General features: G+C 35.2%; 2 protein-coding genes across 3 annotated transcripts in view; one reads left to right on the top strand and one right to left on the bottom strand.

The window, feature by feature from the left end:
• The window catches only part of LOC145673171 (transmembrane protein 234), a 29150-nt gene extending 24609 nt beyond the window's left edge, over positions 1-4541 (bottom strand). The window contains exon 1 of the mRNA XM_081742619.1: positions 4373-4541. Coding sequence (XP_081598745.1) covers positions 4373-4388 — 16 coding nt within the window. The 5' untranslated portion in view covers positions 4389-4541. The remainder of the gene's footprint in view (positions 1-4372) is intronic.
• A 114-nt stretch (positions 4542-4655) lies between these two features.
• Positions 4656-16059, top strand: Sys1 (Sys1 golgi trafficking protein). Of its 2 annotated transcripts, none has more exons than XM_081742608.1 (4): positions 4656-4785; positions 10288-10459; positions 12136-12203; positions 15548-16059. In XM_081742608.1, exons 2-4 carry the CDS (start codon positions 10289-10291, stop codon positions 15786-15788), a joined length of 480 nt encoding a protein of 159 aa, XP_081598734.1. In that variant the 5' UTR covers positions 4656-4785; position 10288; the 3' UTR covers positions 15789-16059. The 2 variants fall into 2 exon arrangements, with proteins under 2 accessions (XP_081598734.1, XP_081598724.1); XM_081742598.1 differs by lacking the exon at positions 4656-4785 and adding an exon at positions 4792-4966.
• Positions 16060-21768: the final 5709 nt, after the last annotated feature.

Raw genomic sequence — 21768 nt, 5'->3', positions numbered from 1 at the left:
GACAAGAAGAGAAAAACGTGAAAATAAGGATACAATAGACACGAAGCATCTATATAAAAACATCGAATCTCAAATGATAACGGAAGACTAGAAGAATCTAAATTATTGACCACGGCCTTAAGGCATCTTATGCGACATCATACTGAAGATGGAAAAGTTATAGTTTTTCTTCAATTAGATGTGGATGAAATTAAACTTGAGGCGAATGGGATACCTCAAATCCCAATAAATTACTCGGATACGTTAAGTCGGTCTATAAAACAAGAGGAAAAAGGCTAGACTTGAGAAAAGTGTATATGAAATTTTCCAAATAATATGGAAGAATCGTATTTGTCCATAAAGTGGAGTGGCCACATGACCACGTAAAAAGTTCGATCCCTTAAACAATCAAAATGGCGTTACTGACTAAAGAAGAAAAAAATCAAGAAGATAAATGTAGGAAGGTCAATTACGGTTCTGGGCGAGATACATGAACTCGCCGAAAAAGATCCTAATTCACGAACCCTATACGAAGAACAATAAATTAACAACGATGGGAGCCTTTTAGGTAATATACACAGGAGAGAAATCAATCAAAAACAATGCAAGTGAAAAACCAAACACGGTTTGCGGGGGGGAAACCAAACAAAAATCACATATGAGAGAAACCAAAAACCATAACAATAAACAGAAATAAGAACTATAGAACACTGATCATAGTCCAATTAAAGACTTTCTCACCGCTTACTCTAAGTAAACAACTAGCATGCCATGTACACATTCCGCGTCCAAATCCAAACTGTTCCTCTTTAATTTCGTTACTTGTTCTGTCATATAGTCTATTACTCAATACTGAAAGCGTAATTTTCGCGGTATGTGATAAACTACCTTCTACTTACACTTTGCACCGTTTTGTGTTCTTTTTGTTTTCTAGTGGTATCATAATGGTTTCTAAGAAGTTATCTGCCCATTCTCTAGTTTCTTATATTTCATACATTAACACATAACAGATACTTCCTTCTCCTTGCGCAATATTCTTCATTAACTTATTAGATATGTTATCTACCCCAATTGCTTTTCTATCCCTCTTGTCCCAAAATGCTTGTTCGAATTCATCCCTCCTTTTTTAAAAAAGTTCCGTCGATTATGTACCAAGGCTAAGGGAGACAGTGATGATGTGCTGGATGATACTAGTGGAGTGGCGAAAGTAAAAGGAAACAGGACAACTCCGGGAAAGCACACGGTGCTTTTTCAGCACAAAGCCCATTTGATGGGAGCTGGAATCAAAACAGTGACTCCACAGGTTAGAGGTGAGCCCTCTACCACTGAGATGCCACAGTTCCGAATTATCCCTCAGTACTGAATCTAGCCATCTGCATTTTTTTGTTTTGCACTCTCAGCAAACATATAGACTATGCGGTTTGTTTCTACTATCACATAGTTCCTTCATATACTTATTTAACTAATACTTGTTTTTCCTCACTATCTTTCCATTTTTATTTTGGCTTTCATATTAATCCTTTCCTTTGTCTGACAAATTGTCATTGATTTAACCTCCCGGTATACTGTTTACGTTACATTCCAATTCCTCTATCTTTTCACATTTACTTCTATAGTATGCTTTCTTTGGCTTTGTCGGTTTCTCTTCGTAATTAATTATTTAGCTTCTTGGTACTATCCAGTTTCCACGCTTTATTTTATTTTATTTTTTCCAAGAAGCTTTGAATAACAGCTCTAATCCTGATACCCTACGATTATATAAGGTTTGCACTGCCCCACCATTCGCTGGATTTCGTACCTATTTGTGTTGAATGGCAATACTTCTCTTCAAGTGATTATATTTTCCATCTAAAAATGATCTTGGGCCAATGCCAGATTGTGATTTAAGATGTCTGAGCATGAAAAAAACCTTTGCTTATATTTTTTATACATATCTCGGGGCATTACCGGCACCTTAAGTCCGTGAAGGTACTTTTGCGTTCTTTACGTTATTCCGAAACCATTGCTGAATCATACCATAATCTAACTCAGGTATATACACGTTGGAACAGGGGATGAGCCAGTCACAGTGGAGTTGCTGGCGTCGAGAGACGTGGGAGACATTTTAATTAATAAAGTGACACCACATCACGTAGTGAACTACACGATAGCACACAAGGAAACAACTAACAATAATACAGACACGGTTAAACACACAAAAAAACAAAACCTTGGCCTCTGAACTGGGCATGTGCACTTCACTTATGATGAAGTTTGAAGCACAAAACCGACGGGAGAGAGTGGAGGTGAAGAGAAACGTGAGCTTCTGTATGGTTTTCTCAGCATTGCCTAGTCGCGAGACGTAAGTTTTATATTGCGGAATCAAGAGTTCGAAAAATTTTCAACTCCTTTTAACAGATTAAGTAAGAAATACATTATCAATAACGGGCCAGAGGGGGTGACTGTTGCACATGGCTGATCTACCTGATACTTCTGTCTACCTATTGAGGTTAGTTGGAGTTTAGCATTCTTTTCAGCACCAGCGTTAGGTCTATATAAGACGTGGACCTACAGTGTAAGATATCCATGTATCTTCTATTGTGTGGTTCATCATGGAGTTATATTTTGCTGCAATATTTCACGAATGCCACTGTTTGCTTTTTTCAGCAGGTCTTTTCTTTGGATTACTTCTTAAACAGTTATGTATTCAGGTTATTGTTCAGGGAAAAATGATTACTTTACCACTTAAACCCTGATTTAAATAATTATTACGCCTTTTCTCTTCTGAGAATTGATAAATTGCACACAAAATATTTAATTTAAACGGTCACCTTCTTTTCAAATTCTTTTTTCTTAACCCGTAATTACCTACTTGTTTATCCTTCTATTCTAGCTCTATAACAGCATTAATATCTTTCATTACAATTATCCACGAACCCCTTTCTTCCGTATCTGTTAAATTATGATTTGTTCAATAATCATTCCCAAGACATTCTCTTCCTACTTTTATCAATGGGAATTCTTTTATCTCGAAAGCTTTATTTTACCATGTGAACGACACTGTACATAATTTCCTTTGTGGCAAAACAAAGAAAGTAATGTGATAGTCTCACGTTGCTTTCCATACAGCAGTAGGGAATTAACGTTAAGCTGCCATACCAATCACTATAACTTCACCACATTACTTTTTCAGGATACCACGAATGGTTTACTCTGATCTCCATTTGCTTTAATTTAAAGTATATCAAGGATATTATTCTGGTTCAGGGCGTTGAAACTGGAGTTCGCAGAGGAGTATGGTCATAGGCAGCAAGCACGAAGCAACAGTGAGTACAAAGCGTAAAGAAAAGCAATACAAAAACCTAGATAGTTGGTCACTACAAGCTAGTTTTGCATTACAATTGAATAATAGTAAACCACACTTTTTGACGCTGTTTCTGTTTTCACAAATTACGTAGATTTTCTGCGCCTTTATACTTACTCCTCCTCTCTGAAATAACAGACGTAACACGTAAATTTTACTTTTAAAAAATGTTCTCATGTCCTCAATATGAACAAAAATATTCTTTTTATGTTTAAATAACCACCCTGAACTTACTATATGCAACCCGTATAGATCCACAAAAAGTACAGCTAAACTTTACGCATACCACATTTTGCAAAATTTATAGGTAAAATTTAATATTCTCTTGGAAAGGCACGTTAATAAGAAACAAAGGACCCCGCACAATTGGATTTCGGAGGAATAGTTTGAAACCGTGATATGTTGTAGATATTGTGTTCCTCAGAAGAATACGTTTTAGAGTCTAGGGGCCCCTATAGTAAAACAGGCGTACCTCTCCGCGAAATAGTTTATCCGCCTCCACATACAGCTCCCTATACATCAAAAACAATCAGCAAATACATCAACTTTCTTAACTTTTACTATTCCCCTTACTTGAATTTCACTCATTATTCCCCACAAACTTAAATAAATTCTCCAAGTGACTCGGTAAATTTCCTAAAACTGGTCCGGCGATACAGCAGTTAACCCCTTAACCCATTTAGACGGTGATGTTAATCCCTTTTAGAAGACAACAAGGAAGAGGAATAATTTTGGAACTAGAAGGCCAATACAAAGTTAACCTAACCTCAACTAACACAAAATACAGAAAATATACCAATAAGATATATTAACTCAAAAAATTGTCTCCCCCCCCAATCCAAAAATACGACCAAGGAAACTAGTGAAAGAACTATAATTATTTAATTTTAATTAGTTTAGTGGTACGACTAAACTTGACCTGCACGTAAACACTAATGTTTGTGGTTGTCAAAGTTTATCTCAATGATTTAGAATTGGAAGGAATTTATTCGGTATCTTTTCGTAATGACTTTCTGTTTTTCACGTGTAATTACAATAAAGAGTTCTTACCTATTATTGAAACCATGCCTTAATGCAGATCTACATATTGTTCTTTCCCATTTTAAAAATAATTTTTGTATAAAGAAAAAACAAGAGAGCATCGATGTTTTTGATTGAACTAAAGGAACTTTTAATGTTCTAAACGTTCTTGAATTATTTGAATGCAAATTCGATACGGTTTATGATCCTTATCTTGACTGAACGCCAAAGATTTTAATACGAATAATTAACATTATCGTTCATGTTAATTTTCTTTTCGTGCAAAATAGTATATACAATTGTGTTGAATCAAATAAGATTTCATAACCATATTTGTTAAACTTCATAGTTTGTTTTTGGTATTGTGACATGGCAACATTGCAAAATGAGATAGAATAAATGAAAATCAGATTGCGCTAAAATTTGGTCGATTTTATTGCAAGGTGAGTTGTAAATTCATTTTGTTGTATTATTGCACCAGCCTACAAGAAAAGTACTTTAAAACAGTTGTTTGTGTGAACTGTTAGAAGATAATGATACAACGAAGTGACATTGAAGAGAATTACGTTCAGTAGAAACTAGTTTGTGTTGACAGTTGAACCATTAGAACATATTGGGAGAAATGTAAGTGGATAAATGCAAAGCATTGTTTTATTTGAACAAGCATTCATTTGAAATATGTGTTTCTTTAAATATGAGCATCAATAGTCAGTGTTTCTAACATACAGTTTATAATGAAAATTATTGCAGCTGCATAAAGATTATTGAAGATCTTCATCTTAATTATATACATCTTGCACTTACAAAGTAACTTTTAGACATTCAAACCAATAAAAATACACAATAAAGCTACTAAGTAATTGCTTATTAATTGTAGAATTAATACAATCAGGGTTATGTTTCATTTATGAATTACGGTTGCTATTAACTTAGATTATCCCAACTTTAATATGTAAATGTATAGCATGCAGTTTCATACGTTGTCATCCAGAAGAAAACTGTGCAGATTAAGAATAGGGTTGAAGTGAATATTCGTTACGGGTAGAATAGAGTTGGTACCATACTACAATAAGTAAAAGGTTATAGTTAAGGAGCCGTACTTCCCATTTAGGGAAGGACGAGAAATGCCATACTTTCAGGAATTATTCATTGACTATCTAGGATGTTAAAAAGTAGGTAATAGACTGAGTTCTTGCCCTTGTACTTAGGGTGTTTAGGTAGTGCAACAGTAAGATGTATCCTCGTGCACGGGAGATGAGAAGTAGCTGTTCTTAACTATTACCAAGTAAAATTTCAAGGGCAAATTTTTACTTTGAGCCAAACAGTGACTTCAACCGATTCATGTGATCCGATTCCGGGAGCAGTTTAGGAATGATTCCTAAACTGCTCCCGGAACCGGATCACATGAATCGATTACAATTACTAACACAGTGAAAGTAATGTACGATGTTAAGAATTATACTATAAGTACAAGGGCCACAATGTTACTAAACATCAATTCAGGTGAAGCGGTGACTATGAATTTTCGGATCTAAATGGGGGGGCTACCGCCCCCCAAACCCCCCGCTCAAGTACCATAAAAACATCCAAAATAATAATAAATAATCACACCACTACTATAAAGCTAAGATAAGAAGGGAAAAATTTTAAAATAAACACTCGTCTCTAATCATAAATCAGTGCATGACAAAGAAAAAAAATTACATCTCAACAAGACAATAGGACAAGCAGCAGCAAACCAAATACTCTGCCTAATACTCAAATGCAAAAAAAAAAATCAAGAATAAAAATAATATGAATTAAAAAAAGAAAACACTCACCATTTCGCCATAGCCGAACACTCATGAATAATGAACTCATAACTGCTGATTCCACACACGAAAAAATAAGATACCAAGAACACATGCACAATACTCAACATTACTGAAAAATGTTCCTTTCCGCACGCACGTCGTTTTATTAAACCGAGCACACTTGCTATTATTACAAACAAGAAACCAATAAACGTCCACTTTTACAATACGTCGAAAATATCTTCAGTTTAGACCACAACTATGATAGGTTTTCTCTAACTCAATTCAACCAATTCAATTACGCGCTTCTCGCATGCCACAAACAGCAGCACACACATACATGCACACAAAACATGTGACATCACACTAACCAACTACCATATGACTACACAGACACCTAGTGGGAAAAATATGAACTAAGACGTCACAGGCACGAACAGTTCTAACAAGTGACTCACGCACAAACAGTTCCAGGAAGTAACTGAACCTATAAGAACCGATTAAAGTCACAGTTGGAGTCAAAGTAAAGACTTACCATTTCAAGTAGTTACTGAATAGTGAAACTGTGATGACTTAATTATATTTTAGATAAAAGATCACAAACATTAAAAGTAGTAGGGAAAGAAATGGCTCCTGTTTATCTTTGGTGAGCCATCTTTTTCACCTACTTTTTTTTGCGATACTCTATTCCCACCCGGTCGTTTTATGGTTCTGTACGTTAAATTAGGATCCATAGTATAAGTAGTAGTAGTAGGAACGGGTTAGAAGCCCCGCAGGAGTTCGTTGGGTTCTGTTCTCGACATAAAAATGGGAACCATTTTCATTTACCTTTACGGTTTGTACAAGTCTCCTACTGCCTTCTAAAAATTTTGTACGATACTTTCTTGACTACTTGAACACCACTATCAACTCATTTCTCCTGTAAATCTCATCCTCTTTTTTGCTACTTTTAGCCCCAATACTAAACAGTTGCCAAAGAAATTATATATAAAAAAAGAAACTAGCAAATTCCAAGTAGCACAATAGAAAATTTGTAACACAGCAGTTCAGGTAGCCTCTCAGGATAATTTCCGCAGATGGTCTCTCAAAATTACAAAATTTACGGGGAAATTGAGAGAATTACACGAAAATAGGAAGTAAGGTCATCACTGTACAGTTACTAACTATCGAGGAAAATAAGGTCTATTTTCTGCAGATGTCAGCCCTGGATTGAAGCCACATGAACCTGTCTTCAATGTTGTATTACTGTTTATTTGGGCTAAACTGCTGCAGATGGCGGCTCCAAATAAGACGCACATGAGCCTTTTTCCCACGTTGTATTACTACTTATTTGTTCTCTCTTCAATGATGACCATTCACTTTGGGTATATTTTAGTTAGTTTCACCCCCAGTCTTGGATATATTATAGTTAGTTTCTCCCCAATCTTGCATCTAAGATCTCCATTGTTATTTACTTCACAAAATATAGCTGAGCGAGCGAAGAGGGTTAGAAGCTCCAGTCCTCGTTATTTTCTACCTTTATCACAATTTAGACAAAAACAAGGTACTCGTTACTGAAACCATGAAACTAGCTGGAGGAGATTCTAAATGCGATCCTTTACTTTTTTCTCATTCTCGTGGTGACATTTCGTCTGGTTTTCATTTTCCCGTAAATTTTGTATTTCGGAGTCGCCATCTGCGGAGGTTAACCCTTTAATTGTTATTATCTTAATATATCTTACCTATAATTACACCTCTTTCCTTTACATCATTCACTCTTGACACCCGAATTGGTGTGTGGCATCAGCCAATAAGCTCGCATTGCCCTATTACTAAACTTTCAAGGAGGAATCTAATCATTCCTAATTGATTTTGTTCATATTTGTAGACAATTGTGAATGATTAAGATTCCTCCATGAAGATTTAGTAACAGCGCACTGCGAGCGTATTGGCTGATGCCACACGCCAATTCGCGTGACGCGGACTATAGATACATATTCATGTGTATTGTGCTACTGCGCAAACTGTTAACTGTTGCAATCTATGCACTATTCAGAAAAAACGAAAACAAGGAATTTGTACCTTTTCATCTTCTAACTACCACTATAAACAACACTCTACAGTATTAAGTAAACAATCTTTTAGAGAGGGTTTAGGACGGAGTACCCTTTCAAGTACATGTTCCTGGGACATCAAAACTTACTGAACTTATACGAAAATACTTCTTCCCTGTACTAGGTTGCGACACAATGGGATACTTATATTCAAGAAATATGAATTCCCCTTAGCAGGAAATGCCCTGTTACTGCCTTAGAGTGTGTTTCTTAAGAAGAAAGTTGTATTAACGATTGCAGATAGAGTTCAGGAGGGCTGTCTACAACGTGTGCACATGTGGCATGAAAATTACACTGCATAAAACACGAATTAAGTTAAAAATCACATAAAAACTTAAATCAACTTGTGCTAGATGACCACTAAAAAGCACGAATACTATCTAACCGAATCACACCAGGGGGGCTTGAGCGTTAGGGAGGGGATGCGTCCGTAGGGGAGCAGACGCGTTAGCTACGGTGGATATGCTCGTAAACAAGGATAGTGGAAGAACACTTTATATGACACATCTTGCGTGTGGCACCCTTTTCGAGTCTTCTGTGATTACTTTGTACACTGTCTTCACATAGCACTTCCCGCCATCATTTCTTATAAAGTAATAGGTAATAAATAGCACATACTGCGTATTTCCACCTTATTATACGTGTAAGAGGTAAGATCTCGATATGTTTCGATCCCTTCCTATTGTGAAATCAAGTAACATACTCTATTTGCGCATCTGCATTCCTTACACTCACTGTTGCTTAATTCTGTAATATGGATGCATAATGAACAATGGCTACAAAGTTAATTTTCATCATTATTAGGTATGCCGCACTAGAAGATTCCTCTCTATAACAATGGGTGAAAGATCGCGCAACAAAAGCATACTAGTAGGAGTAGCATATGATGGAAGGCTCTGAATCGAGTTGAGTGGTGGCCTGTGTACCTCTAAGTGTTGCCTGTTCTAATTTTTGTTTTCCTAAAGCATTTGTAATGGATCAGCACTTGTGCACACTTACTTTATTGTTTGAAGCTATTTTGTTCTGTAACTCTTCGAATGAGTTTCGAAATATTTCAGAACCATTTTTCCCTGGGTAAGGGCTTTTTCCTGAATGTACCAAAACTTTATAAATTCCTTTTGCTGACTATGTTTAGATAGTGTTTCGTTTCAGTTCGTGTGGATTCCCGTTTAACGAAGATTACAAAATGATTGAAGATTGAATTTGTATAACTTCTACGTGCAAGTTCGTATCATTAAATAGTAGAAGATGTAACATTTCAGTCACAAGAAAAGTCTGATTTCTTCGATCGTTCAAAACTTTAAAATAAGCCTTTAGATGCTGGAATGACATACTGTCGAAAAAGCTCAGTAAACAAAATTAATTTTCTTACTTAAATTTTAATTTATAGTGTGCAGTGGACGTATGTAATTTACGATCTGTATTGTGTATTATGTGTAAGATGTAACTTTTTATTTATTTACTGTGTATTTTAATGAAAGAATACTAAATTTTTAAAGTCGTGCCTTCTGAATATAAACATATTCTGTGTAAACTTGTTTCCTAAATTAACTAACGTTAACTTCTGTGCCATGAGAATTCTAATCAGGATATTGCATCCCTAGTATGATCTCAGCAACCAACCCTACTGCCTCAACAGCCAGATACTAGTGAAGAGCTTCGGCGACACAAATATTTTATATTTTATTCAACTTAGTCTTTATTTTCACAGAAAATATTAAAATCATTAATAAGCTTATTGGAATGTTTATGATCATTACACATACTAATTCACAATTTATCTATACCTATATAAAAACAACTTTTTTTTTTTTTTTTTAATTTGATGTTTGTTAAGTAAGTCTAAGATGTTAATATTTACACATGTCTCATGCAATTTCAAATATTTAGCTTCACTTCAGTTGCCTTCTTCTAAAGAAAAAGAAAAAAAGTCCCCTATAGATTGCAATTTGAAAGTGTAGGCCTTAATTCGTATTAATCTACAATCATGATTGGATCTTATTTAAGCAATGGAGCTCCAGTGTAACTCAGCATTGAAATCGTCTTTCTTTTGTTCTAGAATGAAGAGAATGACGAGCCAGTTTCGAAGTTCGACTTGGGATCCCATATTAATAATCGCCCAGATAATTGCATTGCAAGCTGTTCTCTACGTCACTCTTGGACTGTGGACAGTCATTATGGATGGTCTTGTAGGATCCTCTAGATCTCTGGATCATCTCTTTAAATATCAGGTAAACAGTAGCATCACCTATTCATTGTTTATGAAACATCTGAGTTTCACATTGGCGGTCAAAATTCCTGATGGCGGAATGTTAGTTTAAGTAATTCATTTCCTGAAGATCCGATTCATTTTGAAGTGGAAAGCCCGATTTCAACTTTTGATAGAGGTTCATATGCCGTTTTAACGTTAGACGGCAAGTCCCCTTCTCATATTAACTTCAGTGCTGAAAGGAAGCAAAAAAAGAACAACCTTAAAATCTAACCTAATTATTTAAAATGACTATTTCATATATGAATCGCTTTCTGTTAAAAGGGCGTATGTGCAGTAAAAAAAAAAAAAAAAGTTGGGAAATAAAAAAAAAATGTTTTCTTACGAGACTGTTTGGTTTATGAAAAAAAGAAAAATACTTTATGTTTATATAACACGTTTCAAGAAACACATCCTTTTAACACAAATTGTTTCAGTCATGTCTAGAATGTTCATTTCTTTAAAAAAGTTAAAATTGAGAAAAATGTTACATACGTCCTTTTAACAGAAAGCGATTCATATAATGACTACTAATAGGTGAAGATTGGCGAATTTTGATCCTGGGTCTCATCTGTTGATTCTCCTTCCTCACTTCCAAGCTCTATTACCTTCATTCCTACATTCTCTGAGCAGATACAACCTCTTTTGTCGAACTTCTTTAAACGCCCGTGGAAGTTTGACACTTGTCATGGTTCTTTTGTAAGCACTTCTCAAAAAACAAAATTAAAAGAAAGAAAAGCTTACACTCATCTTCCAAGCACAATTGGTTGATTGATTTGAGTTCATCATCCGCCATCAGTACCGAGGTAATATGAACATGGGAATATGTGACTGGGTCCAGATCATTACTTGAGCTTATATCCATCGCAAGTACCCAGGAATGAAACTATGGACCATGAGCACGAGAAGCACGCACGTTAGCTACATGACCATAAGGAAATGATTCCAGGCATAGATCCCCATGGCAGAATTTTCGAAACCATTATTAGTCTGTGTATTCGCTTACATTGCCTTTACACCATATTTCATCAATTTCGAACTGTTTGTGCGGCTTTGCCAATAGGGTTAAATTCATTGAAGCACATTGGCAAAGGTAGTGTTTTAACGTCATGTCGTCTTGGGCTGAAAATAGACAAAAGCATACACATTTTCTGTACTGTATGTAACCAGAGAGACCATAACATAAGATTTCAAATAATAACAGTCCACACAGACAGTATGTCTTAATGACAACAGCCATATGCCAAAGTGAAAGTACCCAAAATGCATTAATTTTACAACAGACCAATAGATGAAATATATCTATCAGTTGTGCAGTCCAGCAGTGAAACGTCTTTGTAAGATTCAGTGTGAAAGATCACTATTTTGCGCCACGTGAACTATGCCGATTTTAGTCACGGGACGCCATTGCCATATTCGTGGACTTTTTTTGGGTGTGGGACTCCAGATAGAGAATCATGAATGCTAAATATTAGTCTGCGCCTACTCATGAAGTATGTATCAAATTGAACCTTTCAAAATATTTGTACGTACCGGTATGATAAGCTATAGGTCCAGTATGATCTTGTAACAGCTTCATGTTTTTACATTTTGAACTTAATAATATTGTTTGTAGAATTGATTTCTTAAATACATCTTTATTTTTTAATTATTTTTCAGGAGATTCATGTTCGGAATTTTGGCGGCAAATTGGTCATAGCAGCATTTGTTTTAAACGCACTAAGTGGGTGAGTGTAAGAAATTAACATGTATAAACTTGATTATTAATTAATTTTAAATTTAACACTTCGTTACATAAGCTGTGTTTGCAAAATAATTATTCGCGTAATAGAGATTTTTTCCGGATCTTTGCCAACATTATTCTGATTTGAAGAAATACATAGTGCTTTATGTTTAAATAATTGATTTAATTTTCGTCTGCAACAGTATCCTATTAGTATAATGGTAACATACTTCTGTTTAGGAATCTGAATTTTTTGGAGGTAGACACATGACGACATTGCAGTAATAAATCTTTATATGTAATGAACTTAAAAATATGTGTACTGTATAATCGCGTTCATTTAATTGCCAGGAATAGAGCACTTAAGGTTAACTGTTTGTTTTTATGAACTCGTAATTTTGTAGGTTGAAAAAAGTTGAATACGATGGTGATGGTAATTTAGAGGATAGACGAACTCCTTAGACGTGTAGAAAGAAAACATTATTACTGAAAAAATTATCAGTCCTTTACACTTTAAGTGGGAGTACCACATTCCATTCAGAAGATTGCATGCAGTAGCTAATGAGAATGTAACGAACAGTTACTTCATTGTCCATTTGGGGTCGTCATCCGTACAGTTTTCATCTTTAAAATGATTCATAACTTTTACTGCAGTGTACAACATTCCATTTCAGTTTAGATGTTAAAACTGGCCAGTTTTCGAATGTCAAATGTGTGTTTGGCATTTTTTGACTACGAAGGTCGTTGAAAGTGACGGTAACGAATTCAATCGCTAGGTAGCATCACTCGTGAACACGCCTGAGAAATTATTGTGGATAATTGAGTACTGTATATTCACTTGCAGTAAGGATAATTGTTGTGTGAATAAGTGATCAAATAGCTACGAAAATTAAAGGTCTTTTAGGATGGCTACATTTGTGCCCTTTCCGACATTAATTATAATTAGCCACGTAAATAAACACTGAATGACAAAATGTTTCCGTGTTCAAGCAAAGGGATCAACACTGTGTTGATTCGCAACAAAACGAGCACCCCTGCTATTGGTAGGTCCTCTAATACTGGGTATCGAAGGTATTGTAGGCCTTAGTGTACCCCCGATGTTGTGCAAGAGTGCGTTCGTTATGCAACGTGAGAAACCATCGTCTCAAAGAACAATAGAGTGAGCAGTAAAACAATCTATCGCTACCACAAATCGCGTAAGATTCGAGTTTGTGTGCTCCATTCCTCAGTTATGGAGATGAAAACGAACAGTCGAAGGCTGTACGAACGTCATCTTGCAGGAAACAGGTGTAAGTCTTTAGTGACTCTGGTAGCTGTTGGAGTGTGATAACAAAAGGGCCATTTTGTATCATCCATGTGATTCCACAGGTCATTTTCACTGGGCACGTAAATGTGGGGGAAGTTTTTCACGCTGCTTTGTAGTTGGCGGTGGTTACTGCTATAATGGAATACTTACGCTACACATTAAAAGGTTAAATCAACCAGTCGAGTATTTTCGTAGCCACTTTACGGCCTTCCATCCTTATGTGGCAGCAATATATCTCGTGTTGTCATTCACAAGGATAAGGCGTCTAGTCATACATCGAAGTCAATAGTGACGTACATGAAGTGGATGCCACGTGGAACGAGAAGTAATTCAGTCCCTTTTAAGGCATTCCTGTGAAATCCCCTATGAGTTTTTGTGGCTTCTCGTTGTTGAAACAAACCTTGGGCTGTGCACACACTCGACGGTCTTTTGGAAAGTTTATCAAGAGGAGTGCAACAGACTTGATCAAACTGTGCTTCAACGCAGTCTCCTTCAGTGAAATCTGGCATGCTGGGCGCTAGATGAAGTTATACATTGTAAACTGGCAACTAACATGTATATATATATATATATATATCCTAGACGTTAATTTGTTAGAAACAGTATGTTTATCATCACCAGATCTTTTTGGCAGAGTATCGTTAATTTCTTCAATATTATTTACACATTTTCTATATCAGCATGAGTTCCCTCGTGGCTAAAGAGATTAGCGTACGTCCCTTTGACATGGGAGACCCGGGTTCGATTCCATCGATTCCACGGTTCCAATTCATATGGTTCGGATTCCACGTTAAGCTGTAGGCCCACGTCTTACATAGCCTCGCTATTAACAGGGACGCTAAACTCGAAATGGAATCAAATCAAATCTCTGTCAGCATCAGTAGAATCAGAACTGATTACTAACTATACAACAAAAAACAATTTGTCGTAGACATTCAATAACCTGTATTTTTGTAAGCGCTAAATTTATCTAGATTCCCGAAAATCCGCCTGAACATTCGCTACCCATTGTTACATTAAAAAACAAAATATAATTAACTGTTACGATCCACGTTAAATCAAGCCTGTAGAGACATGCCGAAATGGGTATGCCTTTGTTCACGAATGTATTCTTTTCTCCATAATGAAAACAACTTAACATTTTTGTTTCTTTAAATGAAAACTGTCTCAAAAAGAACGAAAATAAGAAGAGATTAATTAATTGAAAAAGATTTAATCATAGCAACAAATAGTTAAGAGGATGCCATTACATGTGAAAATGTGAGATTTCTTCATTCGAACGAAAAAATAAACATCAAACTCTAACATGGGCTGCCGGGAGTAAAGTTGGATTGACATTTTGACTATTGTCAACAACTACAATTGTTTAAAATTTTGAGGAAAACCTGCACTGGAGGCCTCTAATTAGCAAAGAAATGTAAACGTGCTTATCTTTTTAATTGAGCAGTATCTTTTCTTTTTAATCGTACTTTTTCTGACATTATAGCTAAGCCATTTTCCCCGAATTGTGAATTATTTGTAGCTAACCTTTGTGTCTTGACGTAGCAGTTATTATTTTAATGCCATCAAGTATAGAATTTTCTGCTCTTCATATTTTTTTTCTTCCACCATTATTTCTATCTCACCCCTCATAGAGTAGTTTCTTCTAAGGTAATATCAAAATCGGTTTCTGTTCCTATTTTTAACTACCTCCAGCACCGTAAACATACTATGAAGTAATATATTAACTAAGCGTTTTATCAGTATCATCTGATTAGGGAATAGCCATATTACAAGTATTATTCTGAGGGTAAGGGTGTAAGTTTGGGTGGTAAAATACCTGCACTGAGTAAAAGTGAATAACTTAGTGATCAATATAACCTAAGAGTGATAGACGAGGTAGAGAAGTTTTAACCTACAAAGAACTTCTCGATGTACATTCTTTAAATAATATTAATTTATCGATAGATTGAATAAATTATTACCATGATTAACAACATAATTCGTACCAGCAAAGAAATAGTTCATATAGCATATTGAAATATTATTTATTTATTTTCCAGAGCCGTTGCCCTGTGGTTTCTAGTGCAACGGACGAAGCTATGTTTGGACTTCACGGCGACTGCCCATTTGATTCATCTGGTGGTTTGTTGGTGTTACAATGGTTATTTTCCAAACACCTTCTCGTGGTGGATTCTCAACATTGCTTGTCTTGCCATTATGTGTGTTTGTGGTGAATTTCTGTGCATGAGGACAGAACTCAAAGCGATTCCATTAAATATGGGTCCAAAGACGGATTTATAGCAGTGTATTTTGTTCTCTATAGGAGAGAAACTAGGACTAGAATGTATTTGAAAGTCTCTCTACCACCGTTCATCTGTGGTAATCTGTGCTCCCGTCATTTCCTAAAGAGTTTTGAGCCCTATTTTGTTATTTCTTTTCTTGAGAACAAATGGACTTAACTTCGTGTATAGTGGCATGAAATTTAAGTTAATGGGACTCATGTATATTACATTGATTTCTTTTTGTTATAGATCTATTTATATTTAACAATAAAGAGAATGAATTTCTTTTAGCTGTTAAATTTCAGTGCATTCGAAAAGAGTGTGTATCCTTGTTGTTGTGAAAAAGCATTGAAAACTGAACTTTTTATTGGCTTGCATTGATATTTAAAATTAGGAAAAAAGCAAAGAAAGTGGACGCAAAAATGTTATTACATTCCACTGTCACACATGTACACACGGATTACACTTGAAACAAGGCGAGGAAATGATCTACTAAATCGTTCAAGGAGATATTGAACATATTGTCGTATGAAAACCAGAGTAACATAACTCAATGTTCGGAGATTTACAGGAGATAGTAAAAAATCCAAACAAATATTGTTCTAATAAGATGGTAAATACATTATTCAATAGCAGACAAGGCATGACAGTCAGGTTCAATAACACTCAAGTGACACCAGGTGGGACTTTTAGAATAATGTACTCCCATGCGCAAAAAAAAATTGCCCGTATACTGTAACTCAAGATTTTTCGCATTTATTCCATTTTCCTTACGTTTATGGGTAAAATTCAGTTATTAGTATGTGGAGATAATAGAAAGCAATTCATCTAAGGAGATATTTCCAAAAAATATAATAAAATAATAAAAATATAAGCAAAAAACAAAATTATGCTCGGTTTTGTGTATACTGGCAACGATGATTTCTAGGGATTTTTTCAGTAGCAGATCACAATTGCGGAGGGAATTCAGTAGGGGAATCGAGAAGTTGGATCAAGGAACTGGATAGTGGACTAAAATGTTGCCTTTATTGGTTAAAACCTAGTGTGTAGATTGCCTGCCAAATATAAATTAGCTTCTGTAACTAAGATGTCGTACGAAAATATAGAATTAAACAGAAAAACTCTTATCTTAAGGTTCGAAGCGATACGCACCATGGTTATGAAGATTATTTCTTTTAAAAAAGAGCCAACACCATATAGCCTCCGTGGTTCGGTGGGTAGAGTGGCGCAGTCGTAGTTATTTTATTATTTTGACACCACATCGATTTTTTTTTTTTTTTTTTTAATACAAAACATTATAGGAAGTGTATAATTTTGATGTTAATAAGAACCGAAACAATATAATAAGGAAATAATTTATTGGTAGTATCCTTTAATCGACGTATTTATTCAGTATTAGAATACGTGTACTATTGGAAACAGTTATTGTTTTCAGTTTATAGTCTTGCATGTTACTTCCCGTTCTTGAACACCAGACAACTCACTTCGGGTTTGTGTGTCAGGAAGAACATATGCGACCTTGGCAGTCTGTCCAGTCTTACCCCTTGTTACATCGACCTGATGTTAAATGATCGTTTATGTGCGCGTGTGTGTGTGTGCTTGGTTTTTGCTTTTTAGAGTATTGACTTTCTCTCTCTTTTTTTCATATCCACAAGTGCAAGAATGCTTCCGTTGAACGTAACTAAATTATACAGATCTATGTATACGGAACACGAATATTTCCAAATATAGAATGAATATGAACGATAATCATACCATATTTCTACATTATATAGTAGCGTGAAAAACTGATATTAAAATGATATAACAAACAGGCATAAGCTTTTTTTTCTAGCATGGCAACACATTAAACGTAACTCATTAAATTTTGGGAATTACAAATTATCACCTTACGTGTCGTTGTATTCCTATTCTTTTTCACGTTCAAGCGACGAAAGATGAAATTGTAGTAATAGTGATAAAAATCGAATTCGAGATTTCAATGAATTCAAGTTTCACGCCCCCACATATCGAAAAAGTGATTTTGATGTCTGTCCATCTGTTCGTTTGTTGGTTCGTCACGCTTTTACATGCATTCAAATAGAGGCCATACTGTTCGACGTATCTGGACCTAAGTCTAGACATGAAGTTTTTATAACACTTTATCGTTTCGAATTCTATATTCTCCGACACGTAAAAATAAGGGTAATTTACTGAAGGATGAAAATTTAAAATAATTAAATTGTTTCAAAAATAGCTGTAAAGATTTTGCTTATTTTTTTTTTTTTTACAAATATAGTTTGAATCATTGCTCTGAAAAAATACATAAGGTGTAATTTACTGTATGGGATGCGTTTTTTCGAACAATTTTCTCAATCACATTTTATAAATAAATGTATCATTAATAACCTAACAATATGACACAACTCGTTCGTCCTGTAAACATTCAGAAGGGTAGTTTAGCCTACTCTTCGACGATTTTCCCATTAACGCCTGACCCAATTTTGTTCATATTTCATAAATAAATGTTACATAAATAACCTAACGATATGGTATAATTCCATCATCCTAAAAAGCTAGAAGTGGTATATTACTTTTCGGAGTAAGTTTTACCTTACGATTTTGTGGAGAACGACTCAGGCAATTTTGTTCGTATTTCATAAATAGCATAACTCGTTTGTCCTGAAAAGATACACAAGGGATATTTTATTCTTGGGGATGACTTTTTTGACGATTTCTCAGAAAGTACTCAGACGCTTTTGCTCATAGTTCACATACAATTATTTCCTTAATAATTCTAATATATGGCATAAGTTATTTCTAACAGAAATATGACCAATGGGTACTTTACATTTGGACATAAGTTGCTTCGAACAAAGTTTTCCAAAAACACATTATTTTATTCGCATTTCCCAAATAAATGTTTCAGTAATAGCTGCAGCCTAACACGAGTCAGTTTAAGAAATTCGAGCGAGAAAATTCAGTGCGTTTCATCCGTACCCATTCTTAAATATATTTTTAAATCACAATTTTCCTAACAAAATCGAAACTTCTATTTAACCCTGGAATACACAGGGGGGTGCTGGAGCACCCCAGACGTTATACTCGTCGCCATTGTGACTCTGTTCTCAGGCACATTGGTTGGTGCTTCCGTGTATTCTCAGTTTGGAGCATGACATTCACGGTGGTGGGTGTGAAGCAAATTGTTTCGTTTTATAAGAGAATATATTCAAGGGATGGGGTTCTCCAGCACCCCACCTGTGTATTTACGTATGTGAAATTTAAATTTTGACAAAATTCGTTTTAGATACTTTGCATGCATATTTGTTTAATTGCATGATGGCGAAAGTGTATGTAGGTTCAAGCAACTTTACAGACTTTGTACTGAACACATTAGAAGAAGATTATGATTCTGAAGGTAATTTCAGTGAGTCCGATGACAATATTGAAGTATAATCGGAAGTCGATAATGAAATTAGTTTAAGTGACACGAGTTACACTGAGGGTAATATCGAAAATGATCCAGCTATAGGGATAGCATTTATATTAGGAAAAAACGGTCATAAAAGAAATTCTCAACCATTCGTTAGGAGTTTCTAAAAAAAAAAAAAAAAACTTGGGTTGCAGTTAGCTAGACCCTACATGCTGGAGCGCCTCAAGAAGAATCATTCGACAAATTTGTCTATTGGTATCAGAAATATCCTTGGAATTCAAAAAGAACTGTCACTTGTAATTCATTCAACATCTAGTCTTCCAGAGCAAACACGCTGTCGAATGTGCCCTAGGAATAAGGACAGAAAAACTAAATCTTTTTTTTTTTCAGATGCAACGAGACTGTTTCTGCTGAGCACAGAAAGGAAGTCTGCATTTTGTGCAGTAAGGAATAGCTGTGTCTGTTCAAAAATACATACAAACTCCTATTGTGCCTTCTTGTAACTGATAAAATAAATAAATTTATGTTCGTGTATTATAAATTTAGTAGCGTTTAATTATATGGGGTGCGCTGGCACCCCACCTGTGTATTCACGTAACCTTTTTTTGTCTATGTATTCCAGGGTTAAATGTGCCTTGTTGTTGCCAAATGGTTCAAGTCCATTGGTTCTGGATTTGATTCCCGGTGAGAGCTAGTGTATTTTTATCCAACGTTAAGGTATAGGTAATAAGTAGGTGCAAAGAGAAAAGTGTTGAAACAAGCCTAACCAACCTAATAAATAATACAAAGAAATAATACAATATTACGAAATTATAGAAGAAACTTTGTTAATATTAGATATTTGCGTGTGAGATTGTCCAACCGATGACTGTCAACTCCGAAGGTAAGAAAGTGAAACATCCAATACCAGGTTAATCAGTGGTCTCTAGGTAAATTTATGTTCGTGTATTATAAATTTAGTAGCGTTTAATTATATGGGGTGCGCTGGCACCCCACCTGTGTATTCACGTAACCTTTTTTTGTCTATGTATTCCAGGGTTAAATGTGCCTTGTTGTTGCCAAATGGTTCAAGTCCATTGGTTCTGGATTTGATTCCCGGTGAGAGCTAGTGTATTTTTATCCAACGTTAAGGTATAGGTAATAAGTAGGTGCAAAGAGAAAAGTGTTGAAACAAGCCTAACCAACCTAATAAATAATACAAAGAAATAATACAATATTACGAAATTATAGAAGAAACTTTGTTAATATTAGATATTTGCGTGTGAGATTGTCCAACCGATGACTGTCAACTCCGAAGGTAAGAAAGTGAAACATCCAATACCAGGTTAATCAGTGGTCTCTAGGAAGTGATTGAGATACCAAAAAATGTTGTAATCGCTGGGAGACATGTTAGGAGAATACATTGGGTGAGAGACTTTAATTCATGAATAGTCTGCACCTTCGTTGGTGTATTGAAGTGCGTAGGTGGTGTGTGTTTAGCACATCGGGTTCCTTTGTTGTTAGTCCCGAGCTTTCTAGACCGGATGCAGTTATTCCCGGTAGAAAATACAAAAAAAATATACATTTCTATTACTATTAAAGTAAATAATTACACTCATTCCCTCAATGTGATACTTGTTTGTTTAATTGTATACAGAGAGCTGATCCGTGGAAGAATCGTTCATAATAATAAATAAAATAAACTCGACAAATATTCTTGTAAATAATAGGTAAAAGTTTGCGTCACACTGTTCATTTTGCTGGGCACGCCAGTGTGCCACGTTATCCGGTTGTGGCACACTGGAATATAGGGTATGGCTTTCTAATTTTTCCCAACTATTTTAACTGCTTCAATTGAAATGAATTTATAATAATAAGGGAGAGAATCTAGTCTTCTTACCCTTCGATTTAGAAATAAGGTCCGCTAGAATTGCATATATAAAAAATAATAATACTCAGAATTTTATAGAGTGGTTTGTTTTATTCGAAATGACATACTTCCTGCAACTGTTTGGGTTGAATTTATTTGAAATCAAATCTTTAAGTTTTACGACCCACGGTTATACCGGCTAGGCTAAAGGACACGGTGATGATGAGAAATGAATGCAATGGTGGAATGAAAAAAGTGGGAGAAAACGGAAGAACCCCGAGAAAACCCATGCACATGATGTTTCTCCACAACAAAATTCACTTGGTGCGAGCTGGGGTCGAACCAAGGATCCCATGCACCAAAGGTGAACGCTTTATCACTGAGCCACCGCGGTCCCTCTGAAATTATTTATAGGAGAGAGTGACTACTTTTATGAAAACTTGATATCGAACACATTTGTTTAAAAATACCAGCTTTTTGTGAAATATTGCTTAATATTCAGGAAAACCTAAGTCAATAAAATAATAATAATAATAATAATAACTATTATTATTATTATTATTATCTTAAATTAATAACTCTCTGGACCTAGTGCATTGGCACAATTCCACGAATCAAAAAGAATGTGTTTACTTATCATATAAGTGTAGAAGGACTTAATCCCTGTTGCTTTCAATATAAAAAGAAAGTGTCCAACTGTCAAATGATATGCTACATAAAATGCCCTATGCAACATAA

Source organism: Thermobia domestica, chromosome 2 (assembly GCF_964235325.1).
Source record: "Thermobia domestica chromosome 2, izTheDome1.hap1.1, whole genome shotgun sequence".
Lineage (NCBI taxonomy): Eukaryota > Metazoa > Arthropoda > Insecta > Zygentoma > Lepismatidae > Thermobia > Thermobia domestica.
Note: the sequence above shows the minus strand (reverse complement) of the source record. Positions and strands in the feature narration are given on the sequence as shown.

What these genes read in the sequence shown, in the direction of transcription:
- Sys1 (XM_081742608.1), top strand. Translation starts at nt 10,289, where the DNA reads ATGAAGAGAATGACGAGCCAGTTTCGAAGTTCGACTTGGGATCCCATA. An exon ending in ATCATCTCTTTAAATATCAG is followed by an intron (nt 10,460 to 12,135) that starts GTAAACAGTAGC and finishes ATTATTTTTCAG; the next exon opens with GAGATTCATGTTCGGAATTT. An exon ending in GTTTTAAACGCACTAAGTGG is followed by an intron (nt 12,204 to 15,547) that starts GTGAGTGTAAGA and finishes TTTATTTTCCAG; the next exon opens with AGCCGTTGCCCTGTGGTTTC.